Source organism: Sciurus carolinensis, chromosome 5, assembly GCF_902686445.1.
Source record: "Sciurus carolinensis chromosome 5, mSciCar1.2, whole genome shotgun sequence".
In the NCBI taxonomy this organism is placed as follows: Eukaryota; Metazoa; Chordata; class Mammalia; order Rodentia; family Sciuridae; genus Sciurus; species Sciurus carolinensis.
The window spans coordinates 40,185,240-40,208,997 of NC_062217.1; the positions used below are offsets into that span (position 1 = coordinate 40,185,240).

General features: G+C 33.8%; 1 protein-coding gene across 2 annotated transcripts in view; it reads right to left on the reverse strand.

The window, feature by feature from the left end:
- Rb1 (RB transcriptional corepressor 1) overlaps positions 1 to 23,758 on the reverse strand; it is a 156,188-nt gene that overhangs the window by 67,583 nt on the left and 64,847 nt on the right. For both annotated transcript variants that reach the window (XM_047553463.1, XM_047553464.1), the window contains 5 exons: positions 23,571 to 23,687; positions 22,275 to 22,331; positions 22,155 to 22,186; positions 21,998 to 22,074; positions 20,783 to 20,979 (listed from right to left, as the gene is read on the reverse strand). In XM_047553463.1, coding sequence (XP_047409419.1) covers positions 20,783 to 20,979; positions 21,998 to 22,074; positions 22,155 to 22,186; positions 22,275 to 22,331; positions 23,571 to 23,687 — 480 coding nt within the window. The remainder of the gene's footprint in view (positions 1 to 20,782; positions 20,980 to 21,997; positions 22,075 to 22,154; positions 22,187 to 22,274; positions 22,332 to 23,570; positions 23,688 to 23,758) is intronic.

The following is a 23,758-nucleotide window of genomic DNA, read 5'->3' on the forward strand; positions in this document are numbered from 1 at the left end:
ACCCCAGAAGTAGGGATAATTCAAAAACTTATAAATCAATTTTCAAACTCAAAATTTGCTTTACTCATATAGATCCAATCAAGTGATTTTTTTTTTTTTTTTAATGTGTTGCTGAAGATTGAACCCAGAGCCTTGGGCATGCTAAGCACATGCTTTACCACTGAGTACATATATCCCCAGTCCTGATTTTTTAAAATAGTTAAAGTTTAGGAAGATGTTAAGAGTAAGAAACAAATACATACTATATACTTAACAGTTGAGTATAGTTAATAAACATAGGCTGAATGTGCTGACTTCCATTATCTTCTATCGAAATGACTTCTAGAAAATTTACAATTTAGAACTGAAAGGAGGTCATCTGTACCTTAAGTTGAAGAAACTTAAACTAAAAAGCTACGTAACTTGCACAGAGTCACTTAAGAATTGAAGGTAGAGACTGGGTAGGAACTCAGCTGTTCCCTGACTGATCTAGGTCTTTAATGGTGGTCAGAGTAGTATAGTAGCACATGCAAAGAAAGAGAACAGGATTACAGCAAAGTCAAAGCATCTAGAGTTACAGGACTGAGTGGAGAAACTGATGCCTTCATACATCACTGGTAGGAATATAAAATGGTACAACACTTATGAGTGGAAATCTGGAAATATCTTAACAAATAACACATATGTACCCTTTGACCCAATACTTCTAGGTATTTACTATCAAGACACAATTTCAATAAAAGTATAATATGGCATTAGGTCCTGAGTTCAATCTTCAGCATCAAATGTGCATGTGCGCACTCTCACACATACCCTAAGTATAGGGGTTTTGTTGCAATAACTGGAAATACAGTTGCAATACACTGGAAACTACCTAGATGTTCAGGCATTAAAGATCAGTTGAATAAACAACAGTACGCACACACACACGCGCGCGCACACACACGTAGTACTATATAGTTAAAATGAGAAAGATCTCCACAAATTGATATGGAATGACTTCCACAAAGTGTCATTAAATGAAAAAAGGGAAAACTCAAAAGAATGTACAAAGTACACTGTCTTTTATGTAAGAAAAAATTAAAATAAGAAAACATGTAAACTTTAATTTAAAAAAAGGGGGGGAAGGACAAACCAAAAATCAAGTTATGGGGTGGGGTATAGAGTTCATGGATATCAAAGAGTATGATACTTTTCTGATGAACCTTTTTACATAATTTTGACTTTGGGGAAATGTTAATGCTGTACATCAGCAATCAGCAAATTTTGTTCCCAAGAATCAGTAAATAGTTTTGGCTTGCTGTCTACACATTCTTTTTATAACTTCTCAACTGCATTGCACTGCAAAAGTTGTCACAGTCAGTGAGGTGGCCATGTTCTAATAAAACTTTATGTACAAAGAAAGGTGGTTGCCCTGCAGGAGGTATGGGTCATCTCCTGTTCTAGACAATCAAAGCCAACCAAGATGAGAAAGAGAGAAAAACAAAATAAATAAATAAATAACATAGACTTTCATGTATATTAAGTGTCTGGCATATATAATAATTATCTATTGAATAATGAACCCTAAAGTTCTTTGGTTGTCATTTAACCTCTCTATGTTGACCTCTCATTGTTAGGTAAGGGTTTTGGACTAGATAAGATGTAAGGCACATTGACCAGCTAGGATTCTCAATCTACTCACCTATGCCTTTCACCCCTTTTTTCCTTTTACTAACCACTGTTAGCACTGTTCTTGTGTCATATTGGAACTATTGCAATTACTCCTTCATTCAACTCATTCCTACTTTCTTCCCTTCAATCCCAGTAAGACAGCTTAACCAGATTCATTCAATCACCATTTCACACTTGTCATTTAATGTCCAGTTTTAAAAGCTGTCAGATTTCCCACTGAAGATGAAGGGGGAAAGCCCACTTTAAAAATTTTTCAAAATATGGCCCTGACCTACTCAATATTTTGATTTATTTTCTGTCTCTCAAATAAGACTCTTCCACTATGTTTGGTCTACCACTTCTCCTGCATTCCCAACTCTGACCTTCTTGACTCTAGACGTTTATATATGCCATGAAGAGGTGAGATCTTGCTATGTTGACCAGGCTGTTCTCAAACTCCTAGGCTTAAGCGATTCCTCTGCCTCAACTTCAAATAGCTGGGACCACAGGTGCATTCCACTGTGCCAACTTGGTAGTTACTTTCTTATATGTTTGTGTCTTAACTGCCTAACTATAAACATCAAGATTCTTGAGGAAAGGGATTATGTTTTATACTTCTTTATATTCTCTACAGGGTCTAACAAAAGACTGAAATGAAAGAAATAGGGATTGGAAGGAAGGGGTCTAGAGTAAAGAACAAATTAGACATCATCTGCCTGCCAGGTTAATTTTAAATTACTAATACCTATTTATTTACATAGTACCTATTCTAGTATTAAAAATATAGTTTTAACAAAATTTCTATATCTACATACACAAAAAATGTAAATAAATAAAAGAATGCCTTTTATTTACCAAACTGATGGCTCATTTAATTCTTCAAAAGCACCCCACCACACACAAAAGATGCCAAGAATTCAACTCTTGTAGTTATCACCATTTCATTTATCAACTTTAAACTTTATCTGTTGAAACCTTGATATTTAAATGAGGTCCAAAAAACTGCTCAAAGAAACCACTTTGCCAGGTGCCTGCACACCTGTAATCACCCGTCTCAGGAGGATAAGGCAGAAGGATCGAAAGTTCCAGGAGAAACCCAGCAACTTAACAGGGCTCTAAGTAATTTAGTGAAATTCTGTTTCAAAATAAAAAGAACTGGGGATGTAGCTCAGAGGTGAAGCAACTCTGGGTTCAATCCCCAGTACCAAAAAGAAAGAAACCACTTTATTCATGATGGCATTCTTCATGGGATTATCTTATTTCTTATTTGGAACAACTATTTTCCTAGATTTGTTGCATCCTGAGATTTTTTTTTCCTATTGATTTCTCTCTGCACTGCTATGACAGTTTTACTTTTTCTTAGATTTCATGACTTCCCTTTTCTTGGACCCCTTTTTCATTTTACTAAAGTGGATTATCTAATTATTTTATTTCAAAAAGAATAGTAAAAATTTTTATTTCATTTTGTCCTCAAATATTTATCCAGTATACAAATGAGAATGGCAATGTTGATCTGAATCTTATTCCCCCCAAAATAATTTATTTTTTCTCTCTGGAAGTTTTCACAACTTCCTCATTATATTCAGAATTCTGAATTTTCACCAAAATATATTCATTCATCATGCTTGGCATGTTGAATGGGCCTTTCCCATCTGAAAACTTCTGACTTTCCTTAGCTCTGAAAATTTTGTTGCTATTTATTATTATTTCATCTTGTTCATTTTTTCTGACTTTTATTATGAACAGAAAGATACTAAACCAAAGTGCTCCAAAATGTCAAAATAAGGAACATATAACCTAATAGCACAATAGTTTGTTGTATTTTCCAACTAGAAAAAACTACCTTTGCTCTTTAAAAAAATTTTTTTTTTCCAAATTTGGATTTACCTCAGTTTCTGCTCTTCTCTCTATGGTACCATCAGGAAATCCTGTGTTGTTTATGTATATACAAAATTTGGGGCAGGGTTAGGGTTAGACATATACAGAAGGGCTCCAATGATTCAAATTGTTTTTTCTTTACAATGTGTAGAAGTAATACATATTCAATAGAAATCATACTTCCCACTTTGACTTTTGATCTTTTCCCAGACTAGTGAATGCCCTGTGAAACTCTTTTAATGCTGGACAACAGCATCAAGTCACAGCTCCCTGACAGCCATGTGATCACCAGGGCAAACAAGTAGCACTCTACAGCATACTGTGTTGATAAGCTATCACGTTCGGTAGGGTAAGGTATTAAAAGGACTGGCATTTTCAACTTGCAAGGGGTTTACTAGGACCTAACCCATCATAAATTGAGGATCATCTTTATCTGCATAGTTTGTGCATTGCACAACACTACGGAGCTTTAGGTCAAACTCCACATTCAAAGCTTAGGACTGCTGAGTCTACAGAAGCATCATTTTCTAATTCATTAGTATAGGGGGAGGTGCATTTTCCTGATTCTTGTTGGCTGTCATGGCCCTTGGTGAGGCATGGTTCCAGGTGTTTCATGTTCTCAAAATGTGATTTTCAGTGTGTAGCACCCAGAACAGCAGCATCAGTTATCTCCTGGAAACATACTAGAAACACAAATTCTTTGGTCCTGCCCTGGAAACTTGAGGGTCGAACCCAGCAATCTGTAATCTGGGTGTTTACAAGGCCTCCAAATGATTGTGATACAAGCTCAAGTTTGAGGATCACTACCAAGTAGTACTTTGGAAAACTCCTGATTATTGCCACACAACATATTTACTACTTGGAGCTTGGAGTGTAAACTATGCTGTGGTCTACTCTACTTTGTCATATCCACTAAAGCAACCCTCATTTACTTATTATCCTAAAAAATGAATCAACATCTCCACTTCCCTACATAATTTTTCTAGGACCCAGTCTGGGAACTCCTGGGTTTCACCTGAGTGCACACATGTGGTCCTTTTCTGTCACATCTGTAGGGTTCCAGGGAAAAGTGGGTAAAGGTGTGTGGTCAGTACTCTGCTATTTTGAACCAGAACAATTCTAATTTTTAAAAGTAATTGTTATACAAGAAAAGTTCTATTTTAAAATCCCTTTACTGCAGCTAAAACCTTCCAGGGTTTTTTCATCAAAACAAAGCAAATTTTTGTACTATGAACAACATATCCTTCTATTTAATTTTCCTTTAAAAAAATGATACTTTTCAAAAAAAATTTACCAATTATTAATCATTATTTCATATTTTAATAGACATAAAACCTAAAAATCACAATCATTTTAAAATAAAAAATTTATTAATTACATGAGTATAAAATATTCACAAGACTAAAATTTAGACTTTTCAAGGAAAGAGGTTTTATGTAGAGTACTTGATGAACACAAGGAGCAGTTTATTTAAATAAAAATGACTACTTAAGACTTAGCACTAAAAATTATCCCATTTGGCTCATATGTCACATATATAATTTTTGCTGATGGCCAAAATAACTGGTTTCAGAATTGTTAGGCAAAAAATGCTATATTTTACGTTGTGGTCTCAAGACTTCTTCAGATCAAAAAGACTAAAACACACATAATTCAATATAATCTAGTCACTGAAAAGAAGGAAAAAATACATGAACATGTATTAAAAAAAGAAAAAAGACATGTATATTTTCTCACAGAAGATTACAGAGTTGTTCCTAGAGAAATAATTACAAAGGTCAGGGATATAATTTTTGCATTATTATGGCAATTTTTATCATTCTCCATCCCCTACACGCCATTCATTCTTCTGTGGAACACTGTTTTTATGTGTGGTACTGGGGAATCAAACCCAGGGCCTCACACATGCCAGGCAAGCTACACATCCCCAAACCTTTAATTTTATTTTTGAGACAGGATCTTGTTAAGTTGTCCAGGCTGGCCTTGAGCTTGCCACCCCCTTGCCTCAGCCTTCCAAGTAGCTGGGATTACAGACAAGAGACACCATCCATACCCAGCTCTTCACTGAAACTTTACTGTGGAAAACTATTTTCAGAAGACTGTTTAAATATGTGTTCAAATAAATTAGTGGTCTAAAATAGTATTCAAAGTGTTTTAATATTTCTATTAGAAAGATAATGTAAAAGATTATATTTTCAAGAGCAAATTAAGAGGACAGTGTTGGCATACTACAGTGATGCAGCCACATCAATGTTTACAACAGCTCAACTCAAAATAGCTAAACTATGGAACAAACCTAGGTGCCTTCAACAGATGAATGGATATATATATGCACATACATACACATACGATAGAATACTACTCAGCTTAAAAGAAGAATAAAATTATGGCATTTGCTGGTAAATGGATGGAGTTGGAGAATACCATGCTAAGTGAAATAAGCCAAATCCATAAACCAAAGGTCAAATGTTTTCTCTGATATGTGGATACTAATTCATCATAAGGGGAGCAGGCTAGGGAAGAACAGAGTTACTTTAGTAGAGTGAAGAGAAGGGAGGGGAAGGAGCACAGGTGTGGGATAATAGAGTGAAGCAGACAATGTAGCCTCAGTACATGTATGACTGCATGACCAATGTGATCCTGTAATACGTACAATCATAGAGTGAGAAATTATACTCCATTTGTGTATGATCTATCAAAATGTATAAATGCATTCTATTGTCATGTACAACTAATTAGGACAAATAAAAAATTCATAAAAAGTACAGCATTGGGAATCCTGGATTCATTTTGTTTATGAATACTAATATATGCACATACATTAGTAAAAGACAAGTCATTTCACTTCTCCACCTTTCTCATTTCAATGCTTAGAAGAAATAAACATATAAATAACAAAACTTAATTCTAAAAACTAGCATTACTTAATTGTAAAAGAAAAAACTTTTAGGCAAATCATCTTAAAATATAAAAAGGGTATAATAAGAATGACTACACATTGTAATTTCAAAAAGGAAAATGAACTCAAAAGATAGTAAAATTTATGTTAGTTGTTTAATTCTTAAAGAGTATAATAAAAATCTTAAAGAAAAATTATCTTTTATCTTTTAACAAAAGTAAGAAACATTAAAGCTCAGCAAAGATAAGAAACAAATCCAGCTGTTTCCCAGTCTATATTGCCTTATCATGTTTTAAATTTAGTATTTACAGGAAGACACCAAAATACTTTTGACATTTGGTCATTTCTGACAAAAGCAGAAAATATTAAAAGACAGTAAATTAATAAACCCCACATGCAAGGGCCACAAACATGCATGTTGAAATGACTGGGTTGTGATAGCTCAGAGTTTTAAACCACACCATAAATATTTAGCAAGAAGAAATGCAAAAAAATTGTTTTACTTTAAGAGTAGGTGAACTCAGATGATTTAAGAACAACTGCCTTAGAATGGGTCTAAAATTTTACTAAACTTACTAATTAATAACAGTCTCTACTGTGCTACAGAATTTCTGATAGAGAGTTCTTATTTTTCCTGTTTTTTGCACATCCAGAATTCCAGAGCCCATCCACACTACCCCAGTTAAGAAATAAGCTTAGAAAGTGAAAATTATAAGATTAATTCAAGTAATTCTCTAACATGACTGTGTACTAGGACTAAGTATATGTACTTCCATGCCCACAAGTTAAGCCCAGAATATATTTCCTAGCTATTCTACAGTTGCTGTCTCTCTTCGTTTGTACTTGAATAGTGAACTTAACACTACCCTCAATGTTATGCACTGACATGAATCATAATTAAAGCAAATGTCAACTGCAATGTAACAGCTAACACTGCTAACACTTTGACAACACGGGAGTTCAGTGACACCTTTTCCCCCTGAACATTTTCCACTTTGAGAAGGCAATGGGGTGGAAGAGCAAGGAGGAAAGTTCTCCATACATTTAGTAGCCAGGTTAAACGGGTCTAATACCATTTGCCTGTATTCTCAGTTCTTAAGAAATCACTGTATGCTAGAGGAAAGGAAATGAAGTAAAGGGAAATAAGAATTCTGATATTTCTGATTACTGTTCTCATAAATGCTCATCTATTGCTCACAAGAACTCTGAATGGTAAATGTTGTTGTTCCCACTTTACAGATAAGGAAATGTGAGACAACTTGCTCAGAAGCTACCAAAACAAATTATATGACATCTCTGAACCTCAGGTTTCTTTCTCTATAAAAGAACATCTACCATTCTAGGCTTCTGAGAAGATTAAATGAGATCTGGTAATCCAAATCCCAGGCTCCTTCTGCTACAGCACAGTAGTACTCACACAGATAAAGACACAAACACAGATAAAACATGAAAGAAACTATTCATGACAATGCAAATTTCAAACAGTAAACTAATATATACCAAGAGGCAGCAAAGAGGCTGAGTACAGACTTGGGAACCAGACAGTCTGAATTAAAATTCTGGCTTTGCCAACAATTAGTTTCCTTGACAAGGAAAGGTTTCCCAAGTTTTCTGTGCTTTAATTTCTTCACCTGTGAAATGGTCACAATGAGAGTAATTCACGAAGTTTTAAGAAACAAATGAGTTAACACATGTAAGCACCTTTTTTAGCATTACCTATTATTATTATTTCTACACTGCATGCCATATGCCTAAGTGGGGGTCATTTTGATGCTGGTCTATGATGATCGGGAAAGATTTCTAAGAAGTAAGCAAGTGATGAGCTTTTTCTAAGCATTGATTCTGTGAGCTAGGTAAAGGATATTTTTGAGTTGCTGACTTTTTTTTTTTTTGACATGTCTGAATTTCTTTAGTTCTTTGTGCCAGTTCATGAACAAAGAGATTGGATAACCTACATAGCATAAACGATGTGGTGAGGAGGGGAACATGAAAGGACAAGTCATGAATACTTTTCAACAGTGAACTCCAGCAACTTCTCCTGTGTGTCATAGTGTTTTAAAGATTAAAAAAGGGGATAAATCCATAGAGAAGAGTAGACGTAGGGTCAAACACAGCGTGCAAGTACTGAAAGTGCCTTGAGCAAAGGTTTAAACATGGAAAAGATTTGATTTTTAAAACCATAAACTGATCTGAATCATGAACTTGGGCATTAATACAGAAGACCTACATTGATTTATTACAGTCATCTTTGTTTCTTTCAGTTTTCTAGGGTTTTATTTTTTTACAAAACCAGGAACCACATAAAAACACATTTAACACCTTATTGATCCTTAAGAATTATAAAGACAAAAGTGATTTTATTAATTTGAGTTGTTATCCTTAGACCTTTTTAAAGCAATTATTTACTTACATCTCAGTGGATAATTAGTCAAAGAAAAAAGAGAATTATTCACATGAACTAAGTGACTTTCCTCATTTTGTTCATACTTGTACTGCATGTCTGTATTTTAAAACTCTCCTTAGAATTTTCTTTAGATTTTAGAACTTATTCTTTATATTCCTCCCTGCTGTGCTACCACATAGGCCCAAGTACATATTATAGTGGTAATAAAAACAGTGTGTGAATGGTTTAACAGAAATAATGTGGCAGAGCAACGAGTGCTTTGCTAGAAACCAACATGGAATTTGGAATCAAATCAAGCTGAGTTCAAACGCCAACTGGGTAACCTGACATAAATTACTTAACCTTCCTTAACCAGTTTCTACTTTTGGAAAATAAAAATAGTATCAAATTCATAAATTATGAAAATTAAATTAAACAGATACTTTTAAAGCACAGCACACTGCAGCTACTCAATAAATGTTAGATTTCCCCTTCCATCCATTACTAATTAGTTCCTGGGAAGGCACAGATATTCAGTGACTCTCTCTCCTCATGTGCAAACTGAAGTCACACTACTCTTTCTCCTTTCCAGTTAGTGTAAAGAACCAACAGAGAATTTCACTCAAAAGTCCTGTAAAAATACATGTTAATCTAGAATCATTTAGAATTCTGTACTCTGAAGAGTGACCCACAGACTAGCAACATCAGAATCATCTAGGAACTTATTGGAAATGCTGAATATCAAGCCCCAACCCAGACCTATTTGACAAGAAACAGTATTTTCACAAGCTCTATAGATGATTCCAATATACATTAAAGTTTGAAAAGCATCACAGAAAAAACAAACAAAAAATCCTCAACTTGGAAGAAAAAAATTGTCTATAAAGTTGGGCCAAAAACCTCAAGGGACAAAGGCCATGTACTGTAGTGCATATTGATTTAATTAGTTTAGAAGAGCAAGCTAGAGGCAACAGATGTTGTAAAGCCACAGACACTAAAACATTGAGAAATGATAAACCAACAGAAAAGAGTGAGGAACAGTAGAGAAATCACTAGACAAAGAGCATAACCTTCTCCAGAGGTAAATGAGGAGTCCAGTTCACTAAAGTTTATGATGGGGTCCCTAGTTCAAAAAATACTTTCAATATGTCCTCTGTAGCACATCCTCTATTTCAAGATTTCCCTCAAAAAAAAAAGTATGTGAGTGCATACACACACTCTTAAAAACAATTAGTGCATAAATATTATCAGGTGTAGTCTCTTTTGTAGAATATCTTCTCCACCAATACAGCTAGTTATTCATTTTTAACAAAGTTAAAAGCTCTAATACTTTTAAAATTCATCTATCATTGCACATTTCCAAACCTGTTGCAAATCTTTTCCCATCCACATATGACTACTCCTTTCAATTTTCATGGCTTATCCATTTTCACAGTATAGCAGAGTGATTCACCTACATACTAAATTACAAGCTCCTTTAGGGTAGGCGCTGTTTCCCACATCAGATATACCTCATAGGGACAAGTATGGTTTCTTTAAAATACATGATGCACAGAACATCAAGTATGACTTATGGAGAACTGGAGAGAACTGAGCTAAAGGAGAACAAGAAAATGAGACCTCTGCATTGTATTTTGGGGAAATAATTTTTCTTGATTATTTTACAAACCATGAAGTAATCCAGTGGAATATGGATTCACATCAGTAATGACAAACAATTCTGAATATTTAAATAGTTGTGTACAAAATATACTCAAGCTAGGGATTAGAATCTTTGGGTCTGTCTTAATCTACAGGGCTGAAGGTGTAGCTCAGTGGTAGAACACAGGTTAAAATGCATGATACTCTGGATTCAATTCCTAGTACCACCATCACCAACTACAACAAAAGTAAATGTCTCAATTTATGAAGGAAGAAACTGAGACATAAAGATATTAACTTGTACATGGTAGGGTTAGAACCTAAAATCAGGTCTTCTGATTCCATGTCCCATGTTAGGCCATGCTGCCTCTCTTTGAATAAATGTGGCCTGCTCCAGAGATGAAAGAACCCTCAGACTATATTGTTAGGAGTATGGAGGAAGGGCTAGAACATAACGCAACGCTGTGATAACAAGGCAGGGCCACATTATCACAGACACAGTTAACAGACTGAGTTTTTCCTATATGGCAATGGAAGTTACTAGTTTCTTGAACAGGAATCTGCATAAAAAAGTTGGTATCAACGTATAAAATGAAGGTCAGTGTGCTACAGGTGGGATCAGACAGAAAAAGGCAGTGATCTGATCTAAGGAAATGTAAATGAAAACAGATTTTAAAAATAATAATGAAACAAATCTGAGAGGCATGGTAAAGGGTTTCTGATGTTTTTTCATGTAGTACTAGGGATTAAACCCAGAGGCTCTCTACCACTGAGCTACATCCTAGCCTTTTTTATATTTTTTATTTTGAGACAGGGTCTTGCTGAATTTCTGAGGCTCACCTTGAATTTATGATTCTCTTGCCTCAGTCTCCCCAGTAGCTGAGATTGTAGGCAAGCACCACTGTAACCAGCTTAAAATATTTCTAAAAATTCACAGACTCTATACCAAACTAGACAAAGAAAAAGAGCATGCTCAGCATTTGAACCTTGGAAACTTGAAAAGTAATGGAAAAACAAACATATTGGGAAGACATATTGGGAATCACAGAAAATAGTATGACAGAAACAAACTAAACAAGTAAGTTACATATGATAACATTTAAAGGAGATTCAACTTTTTTGACTTATGGAAATTGAATATAAAGAAACAGTTAATAACTAGTTTTATTTTGAACAAAATAAAAAAATTTCAGTTTTGAACAGAGAAACCAAGTCTTGTAAATCATTTGAGAAGCTATTAATTACCTGTGGAAGTTAAGGGCACAATATTAGGAGTAAACTGAGTCAGAGAAAGGCTTTATAAAGAGTCTTTGCCATGATTTCAGAAAGAATAAATTTTTTTAAATTAAAATATGTTCTTGCTGGAAAAAATATAAATACATGATTATTTTAAATAACTCATGAGAAGGTTTTAAAACACAACATAATTAATTTTTCATTATAGTATCACAGCTGTTGTATAACTTTAAATATGGCATCATGCTGCTTCATTGTCCTTGCCCATATTATTAAAAAGTATTAAATGTGGCTTAATCGTTATCTTACAAATTCACTTGCCTTCCTGAGAAATAGCTCTCTGTAAAATATAACTTGGAAAAAAAAAAAAAAAAACAATGTCTCATGGTAAATACTAAAACCTTTGTGCAAAGTGCACCAAAGGTTAATGATCTACCATACAAACAGACAACAGATATCCTTTCAGGCTTTTTCAGAGCCACAGGCTTTTCTCCCTTTTGTGTTCACTTCCTGTCAAGTTTGACATTTCAAAGGAATACCAAAGAAGCTTTAAAAATCTGTTAGGACTCCAAAAATATAAGCTATTCATCACAACAGTACTCATCTAAAATAGACTTTCATTTACATTTTGGAAAAATAACCTGAAAGAAATATTTTCAATCTTCTCTTACGTAAAAGTGTGCTGTACAAAATTTATGTAACTACATGAAGAAACTTGCTAACGTGTGGTGATCACAGAAAATAGTATGACAGAAACAAACTGAACAAGTAAGCTACATCTGATAACATTTAAAGGAGATTCAACTTTTTTGACTTATGGAAATTGAATATAAGGAAACAGTTAATAACTAGTACTTCAACGTTCTCCACCTAGTGTAATAACCCCTCCAAAACACAGTAATCTGAAGACCCAATGCATTTAATGCAAAAAAAAAAAAAATAATAATTGAAGGTTAAAACAAAAATAATATCAATGTATTATAGGGTTTATGACTTATATTGAAGTAACATGTATCATAAAGAATACTGTTCGAAGGGCTCTTTTTTGGTTGGTTGGTTGGCTTTTTTTGGTATCAAGGATTGAAGCCAGGAGCACTTAACCCTGACCCACATTCCCAGCCCTTTTTATTTATTACTTTGAGACAGGGCCTTGCTAAGTTGCTTTGAACTCACAACTCTCCTACCTCAGCCTCCTAAATTGCTGGGATTAAAGACTTGTGCCACCTCTGCAGTAATTGGTTGGTTTTTTATTTTCTTTTGAGATGGGCTTTATATGTTGCCCAAGCTGGCTTTGAACTCCTGAGCTCAAGTGATCCTCTTGTCTAGTCTCCCAAAGCATGTGCCATTGCACCCTGCTCTAAGGTTCTTAGAGCAACAGCATTTAAGAACAGCATTTAAATGCTGGTGCAACAGCATTTAAATGTAGACTAGAAGTTACAGATACATATTATAAATCATAAAGCAACAAAATACAAAACAATAAAAGAAGTATATAGGTATATATACTAAAAAAGAAGTATATAGCTTACAAAGAAGATGAAACAGAATAAAAAATATATAGTGCCAAAGAATGCAGCAAAGGGGGAACAAAGACAGAGGACAAATAGGAAACAAGATGGAAAATTTAAATTCAACCACATCAATACTCATGGTAAATATAAATTAAAAGGCAAAGATTGTTAGACTGGATTTTTAAAAAAATGAGACTGAACTATATGCTACCTGTAAGAAACTGCTTTAAGCATAAAGACACTAATAAGTTAAACATAAAACAATGGGGGAAATGATATGCTAATACTAATGAAAAGAAAGCTGGAGTGACCTGAACTGGCTTTATTAACATCAGACAAAGTCATTTTCAGAACAAAGCACATAACCAGTGATAAAAAGAGGGTTATTTCATAACGATTAAGAGGTAAATTCACCCCAAAAGTGACAATTCCAATTGCTTATGTTCCTAAATTTTATATGTAAGACACTGAACTAGGCATTGTGAGAGGTTTTTTGAAAGTGAGATAGAAATTTTACTTTTCAGGTCCTCTTGAGCCCTCTGCCCTCCTGCACTAAAGATGTTAGTCCCTAGTTCACAATCCTCCTTGCTACCATATCCTGGGTTTCTGACCCTTTCTTAGCCTCTTTGTTCCTTGACCTCCCCATTCCCAACAATCTTTATCTCCATTCCAGTTTAATCATGCACTCTTAAGGACCTTTCTTAGAATATAGTCAACTTTACAAAAACACTGTGTCCAGACACTTAGTTGAAATATCTATAACTAACCCGGCCCTTTCAACCTCATTGTCACTTCATCTGCACCTATTAAACTTCACTAAATGTTCCTATTTCTTGAAACCTCTATTTTAACAGTTTCTTATCATCTCTATGCAGCTGAAAACTCCAAACCTTAACAGTCTAATCACTCTAACATCCTCAACTTCCTTGCCCCATTACCATTCTGCTGTATCTGCTTAACCATAATTCAATGGCCTAGTTCTATCAACCTGGTCACTTTTCTAATCTTACACCTGGTTGCTAGGTGATGCTGGGAAAAAAATACCATCACACAAAGCTATAGTGGCACTATGCTTCTACCCTCAAAATCGCCTTTATTGCTAAATGGCAACACTCTTATCTTTTACCAGTCAGATCATTTTATTAGTCTCCACAACAATTCCAAATCACATCTGGGCTTCTCAAATTTCCAACTATACCACTGCACTCCCCACCTACCAACACTCAGCAAATTACTGCAGGTCTGTTTCATAAAATAAACAAAATGGGACAAAAAATCTTAAAAACCATTAAATGTAAACGTCTTCAATTTCCTGACATGGCACGCACCTACGATCTTACTTGCAATTGCTCTCCTTCTTTCTATTTTTGACACAGAAGTATTTCCCACCCCACATGCGCTTTTAAAATATGACCTTGCCTTTCCTCAGACAAGCAATGGTATCTATTTCCCCATCCCCTGAATCTGTGACTGCTCTAACCAACAAAATATGGTTTCCAGCTATGATTCTTCTACCTTTTAAGAAGCCAGGAGCTATGTAAGAAATGTAATTACCCTAAAACCAAAAGTGCCATGAGAGGCCCAGCTTCTCATGTGAAAGGGCCAGGTGGATAAGATGCTACACAGAAGAGGGAAAGAGAGGCAAAGGATAGGAGGAAGGGAGAGACAAGTACACAAAGGAGGAGCAAGCTGTCAGGGTTGAGAGAGAAAAAGAACCTTGGAAGTGGATCCTCTGGCTTCAACCATCTGCTGACACCACACAGCCAGAGATGAACTGTTTTAACAAGGAAGTCACTGCTGACAGTAGCAAGGATCATTGGATGAACTGATAATAGGTTGAGATGTGATTGAGAGATTAAGAAGTGGAGGCAATGACTATAGGTGACTTTTCCAGTCAGGCTCTTCAAAAATTCTCAACAATCACAATCGAGAGCAAAAAAAAATGGTTGTTTTAAGTCAGTAAATTATTTCCTAGCAAGAGAACACTTCTAATGGCTCTTTTCATCAACATTTAATCCCTATCTTTTACATTAAGGAAAAAAAAAAAAAAATCTTCCCTCCACCTCATACTCCCCAAACTATATCTTTTCCTATGCTATATCTGGCTTTCCCTTCACAGGCAAAATTCTGGTTTAAAAAACAAAAAGTCACTTATAGTCATGGTTGTTTTAAGCCATTACATTGTTTTCCAGCAAAAGAACACTCCTAGTAGCTCTTTACTATCAACATTTAATCCGTATCTCTTCCAAAAAAAAACTTCCCTCCACTTCACATATCTGACTCCCACCTGACACTTCTATTTAATTGACCAATAATTACTTCAAACTCAACATAACTGAATGGAACTTGTCTTCCCCAAAAATACCTCATCTTATTTTCATGAATGACACTACTATCCACTTAGTTATTTAAGCCAGAAAGCTGGATGTTATTATAAACTGACTCCTCTTGGTCTCTTATTCATACTTATGTAATTAACTGCTGCATCTAATAATATAATACTAGATACTGTTTTAAGTGCTTTATATACATGAATTCATCTAAGGAATCTAATGTAATATAATAAAAGGCTTATAAGTGACTAGTAGGTACTACAGAAAATAAACATAATAAGACTATTCAAAGGAGGAAAGAATGACTATAGACTAGAATAACAAAGGCAAACTGAAGTAGACCTCAAAATGTAGTAAACAAAAAGGCAGGAAATGTGTTTCAAAACTCAAGGACTGGCAGAAAGAAATACAGTTTCATGAGTGATAGCTGAACAGACAAGACAGAAAGGAGAAGAGAATATAGGCAGAGGTTCTCATACTTCTTGGACTCACAACCTTTTTACATTATTAAAATTACTGAGGACACCCAAAAGCCTTTGATCATGTGGGTTATATCTCTCAATATTTACTGCATTAATAATTAAACCTTAAATTTAATTAAAGTCAAGAAGTTTTAGAAATATTTTATTTAAACCAACAACAAACCCATTATATGTTAACATAAATAACATGTTCATGAAAAATAACCATATTCTTCAAAACAAAAAACAAAACACTGGCACTGTTTTACAGTCTTACTCATGACTTTAATATCTGGCTTAACAGAAGAGACTTGAATTCTCAAATCTGATTTTACATTTACTTTGCTGTGATATGTTGCTTTGGTTGAAAAGACAAGAGAATCTGACCTCAGAGGGAAAAAAAAAAAAAAAGTATTTTATAGACTTTTGAACTGTGGTAATTCTTTTTTGATATTATTATATTAAACTCAAAAGTGGTAGTTTCTTAGTTGCAGTGTGGAATCAGCATCAATGAACAGAAATAAGCTTTTCATGTTCTAATAATTTAAAATCCATTGGTATATCTTGAACTTTTAAGGAATCTCTTACTCATGTATGATTTTACTTAGTAATTTGGAAATATTGGTTCACCAAATTACACAGATCTTCCAAATGTTAACAAATCTCTTTATGTAACAACAACAAATCACATTCACTAATAAAACCAATGATTTCATCAGAAAAGTCTTTGAGTATTGGGAAGTTGTCAAGATTACAGTGATGGATACAAGCTTTCCAAAATCCCAATTTTTACTTGAAAACACAAAATTTATCATTGGCAACTATCTCTGTCAGTTGTTTTCCTTCAGGTGACATGCACCGTTTATTCATTTTCAAGAAAATGTCTACCAAATATCCAAGACTGAACAAACAATTCCTCATCAGTCTTACAAATAAAAGATGTGTTTCATGAAGAATGTCTAGTTCAGTTCACAACTCAACCAATACATAAGATTTACCTCAAGACAACTTTTATACTTTGGTATGCAGCTAGAAAAAAGCTAAAAAGCTAAAAGAAAAAAAATACTCCAGTGGAGATTTAATAAAATACTTTTCAAGTGCTTCATCAAGGATATTCTAAATTAAAACTGACACTTATTGTTTTTGTTTTTTAGCTGCAAGTGTTTAATAGTGAATGCAATGATTACTAGACATTTAGGAGCCACTGGTTTATTTCTGGCAAAGGTGCCAACAGTTTTACATCAGTTTAAATGTCAACAGACTAGAAAAAATAAATAACATCATAATAGTAATAATAAAACAGTTTTTACTGTTCAGAGTCCCTGAATTGGTTTCAGGAATCACCAGGGAATCCTAATCCATGCTTTGAACAGCTGACATCATCATCATCATCATCATCATCATCATCATCATCATCATAATGGAGACAATACTTCTAACAGAATCTTTGAGTCAGGCTCAGTAGTACACACCTGTAATCCTAGTCACTCAGGAGGCTGAGGCAGGAGGATCACAAGTTCAAGGCGAGCCTCAGCAACTGAGCAAGGCCCTAAGCAACTGAGTGAGACCCTGTCTCAAAGTTAAAAATAAAAAGGGCTAGGGATGTGGCTTAGTAGTTAAGCAACTCCCAGTATCCACCCCCCCCCCACATACAAAAGTCTTTGATCCATCAAAAAGTTGACCTAAAGCTCTTGTTCTAAAAACACGTACTACATTCCTTGACCTTCTTAATATAATGAATGATTTTAGAATTATATCCTTTACACTGTTATATTGTAAAGATTCTGGATTCTGTTATTTTTCTCAAATGAGAATTTTTTTGTTGTCATTTGTTGCTGAGGCTGACCTTAAACTTGTGATCCTTCTGCCTCAGTCTCCTGACCTGCTGGGATTACAGGTGTGTGCCACTGTGCCTGGCTGTTGCCAATTTCAACAGGGAATTGCCTTTGCTGAAGTTGAACTGTACACACCATTTATTGAGCAGCAACTCCAGTCTCAGTTCAGAACTTCTGTCTTTCATTAAGCTGCTTTGAGTCTGATTCAGGTTTCAGTCAGAGATGTAGGTGGACAGAATTTGGTCACCCTCTCTTGCAAAAACTCTTCCACATTCTTCAATAGCCAAGGTTTCTTCAGCTTCAGTTTTCTAGTTTCCCTCATCAAAAGGCCCTCTCCCCATACTCTACTGTCCTTCTGGTACACATACTGCACTCAGTAACAAACTAAAAGCCTCGTTCCTCCACAGGATCATAGCTGCCCTCCTTTCCCTTCTCAGCTAGAGTCTGTCTGTTCTTCCTGTCCAGTGATTTCAAAATGTTGCTTTTGGTACTCTGAACAGGTATAGGGTCTTTTTTTGTAGGTAGTCATATGGTAGGATCTTTTTCCATTATCACCTGACAAATATTTCTCATATTTTCAAAGAATGGGATTTTACTAGATTTTTCAACAGAGTGCCCCATCATTATACACTTACATATTGCTTGCTAACCCTCCTGGGATGAAAAGACACAAAAAGGTGCTCTTTCCTTCTTGATTCCTTATTTCTTAAGACTGTCAAGCAAAGATGCTAAAACTGTTTCCCCATAGGATCATTAAAAATACAACCATGTTTTTCCTTAAATAATCAGGGGCAGGGACTAAGGGTTTAGCTCAGTGCTAGAATACTTACACATGGGAGGCCCTGAGTCCAGTCCCCAAGACATACACACACACATACACACACACAAACACACGCACGCACACACAAATTATTGTGGGAAAAAAGTAAGTAGCACCTCACTTGATGTTTCCCCTAAGTCAACAAAACTGTATGAATATGTCCTCAAGGACTTACAGCATTGAAAAGAAATTTTTATTATGATGCAGAATCAAAAGACTATGAAAACTTGCTATGAGTCTTAATCTGGGTGTTTGTTGGAGGGGTGTGTTCAATTTGTGAAAATTTTATCCAACTGTCACTTGAAATATAACTTTTCTATATATGATTTTGTTTAATATTTTGTTCCAAGGATTGAACCCAGGGGGCACTTAACCATTAAGCCACATCCCCAGCCCTTTTTATTTTTTCTTTTGTGACAGGGTCTCACTAAATTGCTTAGGACCTCAATAGATTGCTAAGGCTGGCTTTGAACTCACAATCCTCCTGCCTCAGCCTCCTGAGCCACTGGGATGACAGGCAAGCACCACCACACCTGTAGCTTTTATATAGATATATATATATTTCAATTTTAAAAAAGTCTGTGAAAGCTTTGTCATATCCTTTCTCAATAATGCCAATTATTCCCAGAGGAAATATGCACAGTATCCTGCTGGTATGACTGACTTATTTTCACAAAGTTATCCACTACCACTCTAGTTTTTTTATAATTAAAAAGTAATATAAAATTCAAACATTTGCAATATATGACTAAAAGTCCTCTAATTTTATCTCCTAGAGAGATCACAATTAGAATTGAAATTCAGAGGCTTATGGCTTCTACATCATCCCATCATAAATTATACTCTTTTCCAAACTTTGGGCAACTTGTTTTTTTCTTCAAAATTAAAGTAATACATTCAGAATCTTTGAATGCCAGTAATTGGGCTGAGAAGACTTGAATACAAGCAAATTTTGAAAAGATAAATTTCTGTTACAGATTCCAAAAGTTTTAACTATTCCTTTTCTTATAAAATGAAAATTTGTTCCTATAAGTAGTTACCAAATCTAATATTAGCAATGTAATATTTTTCTACCAATTTTCTTTACCTCTCTCTCTATCCAATATCTATATGATAATAGAAGAAAACACTAAGAAACAGGCTCTCAGTAATTTAATACCCAGAACATTCAAAAATTAAAACTAAATCTACATTTACAGATTAGAATTCTAATGTAAGTAAAGTCTTAATTTTCTATTCTCATTTCTATACATGGGTATAAGTTAAAAAGATATATGTAGCTGAAGTCTTATCTCAAATGCTTCATTTGAAAAGTGTTTCAAAGTTTGGAGTTTTTCAGATTTTGGAATATTTGCATAGACTTAATTGTTGAGCACCCCCAATCTGAAAATTTAAAGTCTGAAATGCTCCAAAACTTGAAACTTTTTGTTGGAGCTCAACTTGTATATGCTTAGCATGTAACATAGTTTCAAAAGAAATTAGTTATTAGTCTACAAATCTGATGATTCACATAGATGATCCAATTATGTACAGTAAAGGACATAACAGAACTTCAAATAAATATTTTAAAAATTAGTGAATAGAAAATGTCACCTTTATTAAAACAAAATCTTTACCAATAGCTTAAATGCTATAAATAGAATAGAGAATATGATTTGCGTTGCTACAATGCCTTAAATAATACCTATAATTGAATAATAATATAGATTTTTTTGTACTATCTTTAATAATGAGACAAAAATGACTCCTACCAAATTGAACAGGAAAAATGTTCTTTTTAATCATCTAAATAGCATAATTTCAAATTTTAATTTTGTTCAAATTTAAGAGCAGACATTTACATTGTCAATAATAACACAAGTATTTTAATAAATTACCTAACTACTTTAAAAACTTCTTTTTTACTTTAAAGTGTCGTGTTTTAAAAGAAACTACTCCTAAATAAATCACTATATTAGATGGTCTGGGGAGCTCAAATAAAACTCTATTCTAATATTCTACTTGATTCCTGGGCTGTATACACTGAAATAACATTATTCATGAAATTGCATATTTGCTTTTAAGGTAGATGTTAAGAAATATGTCTCACTAACAGATAATTTTATTATCCATAAACATATGAAGATTTTTAATTATTTTAGCTAGTTACTTACTGAGAGCCATGCAAGGGATTCCATGATTCGATGTTCACATCGTTCTAAATGTTTTATCATTTCTCTTGTCAAGTTGGCTTCTGCTTTGATAAAACTTTCAATCACTTTGTAAAAATCAAAGGCTTTTAAATTAAGTACATTCAGAATCCATGGGAAGGACAAATCTGTTCCAGAATCAAGATTCTGAGATGTACTTCCTAAAAATGAAAGAAAAAATGTATAGATATGAAATGTTAAGACCTGAACTAAGTATTTTTATTTGGAAGGTCTTATCAAACAATTAAATAATTTTTATTTAGAGCAGAATTTTTTATTCTGGAGTCTATAGGCTCCCAAGAAATAGGCTCCCAAATTTTTTAGTGTATGTGTATGTATGTTTTTTCTTGAGAAATGGCTCATAGCTTACATTAAATTTTCAAAGGTTTAAATACTCTAAACTCCTATCAGGGACAGGTTTAATATTTCATCAGCGGTTCATTAGTGGTTACTTTTCAATTCTCTTATGAATCCTTGGTGGAGAATAGGAAAGATGCTTTAAGATATTGCTAATTTCATTAGTTAGAAAATGGAATCTCTTTAAAATGTGCATTTGGGGTTATTAATGAGGATTCACAGTTTTCCATATGTGTTTATTAATTTAAGTTCCTCCTTTATTAACTGTGTATTTGTATCCTTAAATAAATGTTCCTCTTCTGTTTCTGCAAGCAAAATTTTTTTAGCATTTTCAACACTATCTATAAAATATTTATATTTTAAAAACACTTACTGGCCTTTGTTCTGTTTATTAATAAATTACTGAATTTTCATAATTTACTTAAAAGCAGGTACCAGTTAAGAAGTGTTCAAGCTCTGGTGAATCCCAGCTCTAATCTTTGGTCTCTGGAGACCATAGAGGTCATAACAGTGCTTTCGTTTAGTACTGTCTGCTCTTTAAAACTCCTTTGGCACTTTACAATCGTACAGGATTTTGAAGGGATTTCTTCAGTATGTTCAGAATAGGCTAGTGAAATCCACCCCCAAGATGGCCCGAAATGATTCAGATAACTACTTAGCTTATGACAACCAATTACATTCTTCAGTATATACTGATCTTAAAACATGCTTTTCTTTTCCTTAACGTGTACCCTCTCCAAAAACAACAAAACATAACACATCTGAAGTATTTTTTTAACTTTAAATTCAACTAAAACATGTATTTACTAAAACTTAACTTACTGCTATAGGTAGCCATTACAACTTCAAGAGCACACGCCAACAAAGACATATGAAAGATGTTGTCATTCAGAAGTTTGCTAAAAGAGAAAAGGAGAATGACTTTTAAATATTTACCTTAATAAAAAGAAACTCTTGACTAAAACTAAAGAAAAATTACCTAAAATTTTGAATGGATAATCGTTCTTCTTCCTAAAACAGATAATTTTTTAAAAAGTTTAACTGAAATTTTATTTATGTCAGAAGTGAAATTTTTTTTCTATTTTTTTTTCAAACTTACAGATTTAAGCATGGATTCCATTACTCGGTAATATAATCGAACTCCAAGTTTATATCGCTGCAACAAAGAAAAAGAAAAATAAGACCTTGCTAATTTTAGAACATCATAACAATCACTAATTTTTTGTAACAATCTTTTCTTGAAACATACTTCTGAGTCTTTTTAGAATATGGCTACCAAAAAAAAAATTATAAAAGCTAAACCACCTAAAACTCAAGACTTAAGAATAAAGTAATGGTTCACATTCTCAGTAAACTATCAAAAGGGTAGGTTCATTAACTGATTTTTCATCAGTCCCTTTCAGTCTACATCATTTATACTAAAGGTAGGTTATGTGTCCAGTACTATTTTAAGCACTTACATATCTGTTTCTTATAACCTAGAACATTCATTTACAAAACAGCTATTTAGGGTTAGAGAATAGTTTCTGATCATAAAACTTGGTAAACCTGCCACAGCTAAAAGTCAGAGAAAACTAAACTCATCAGCAAAATGTTTTAACCAAATAACTAGTTCCTTTCAGTTAAAAGACTAACCAAATATTTTTAGTTACACGTTCATATATACATACATAAACCATAGTTCTTCATTCCGAATTAAGAGCACATATGTCATATACGAAAAAGAACTTTTAAGTATAGTTGTTTAAAGCACTATGGCATAAAACTATAATCTCATGACACTGGAATAAATGTGTACAGTGGATTACAATTTTCAAACTTATCTTTACATAATTGCTCTCATTATTGCCACACAACAAAGCAGGCAGAGCAAAAATATAACCTGAATCTCAGAGAAGTTAAACAAGATCACATAGCTCACAAACAGTAGAACCAAATATAAACCCAGGATGTAATTCCATCATCCATACTCTTACCCAATATATCAGTTTTAGATTGAATAATATGACTATCACTGAGAACTGGCATATATATTATAATCCCATTCACATAAGTACACACACACACACACACACACACACACACACACGTATTCACACATGTAGAGGTCAAAGCATATACACCAAAAATTTAACATCACAGATTTTAATTTTTTGCTTATTTATATTTTCTAAATTTTCCACAATTGGTATGTACACTTTTGTTTTTGTAATGGGATAAGGAGTGATTTCTCCTAAGGTTTCTCATAAATAGCAATATACATAGGCAACTAGGATATATAATCTGCCAGTATTTTATATTATGAGACAAATACTGTGTTTGTACAATCTGGACAGATGCTGCCTTTAAAATGATTTCTACAAAGAGGCACTGATGAAAAATGAACTCAAATTACCTGTGATCCAATTTCAACACATCCTGGTCCCACAGCTTTAGCAAATTTCTCTTTGAAGATGTGTCCAATATCTTTTACTCTTTTCAGAATATTTTCTTTTGGATTCACCGTGCAGTTCTTTAAGAAATATAAACAGAAATCAATATTAAGACTAGCATTTAACCAGAATTAAAATTTTCTATGGCATA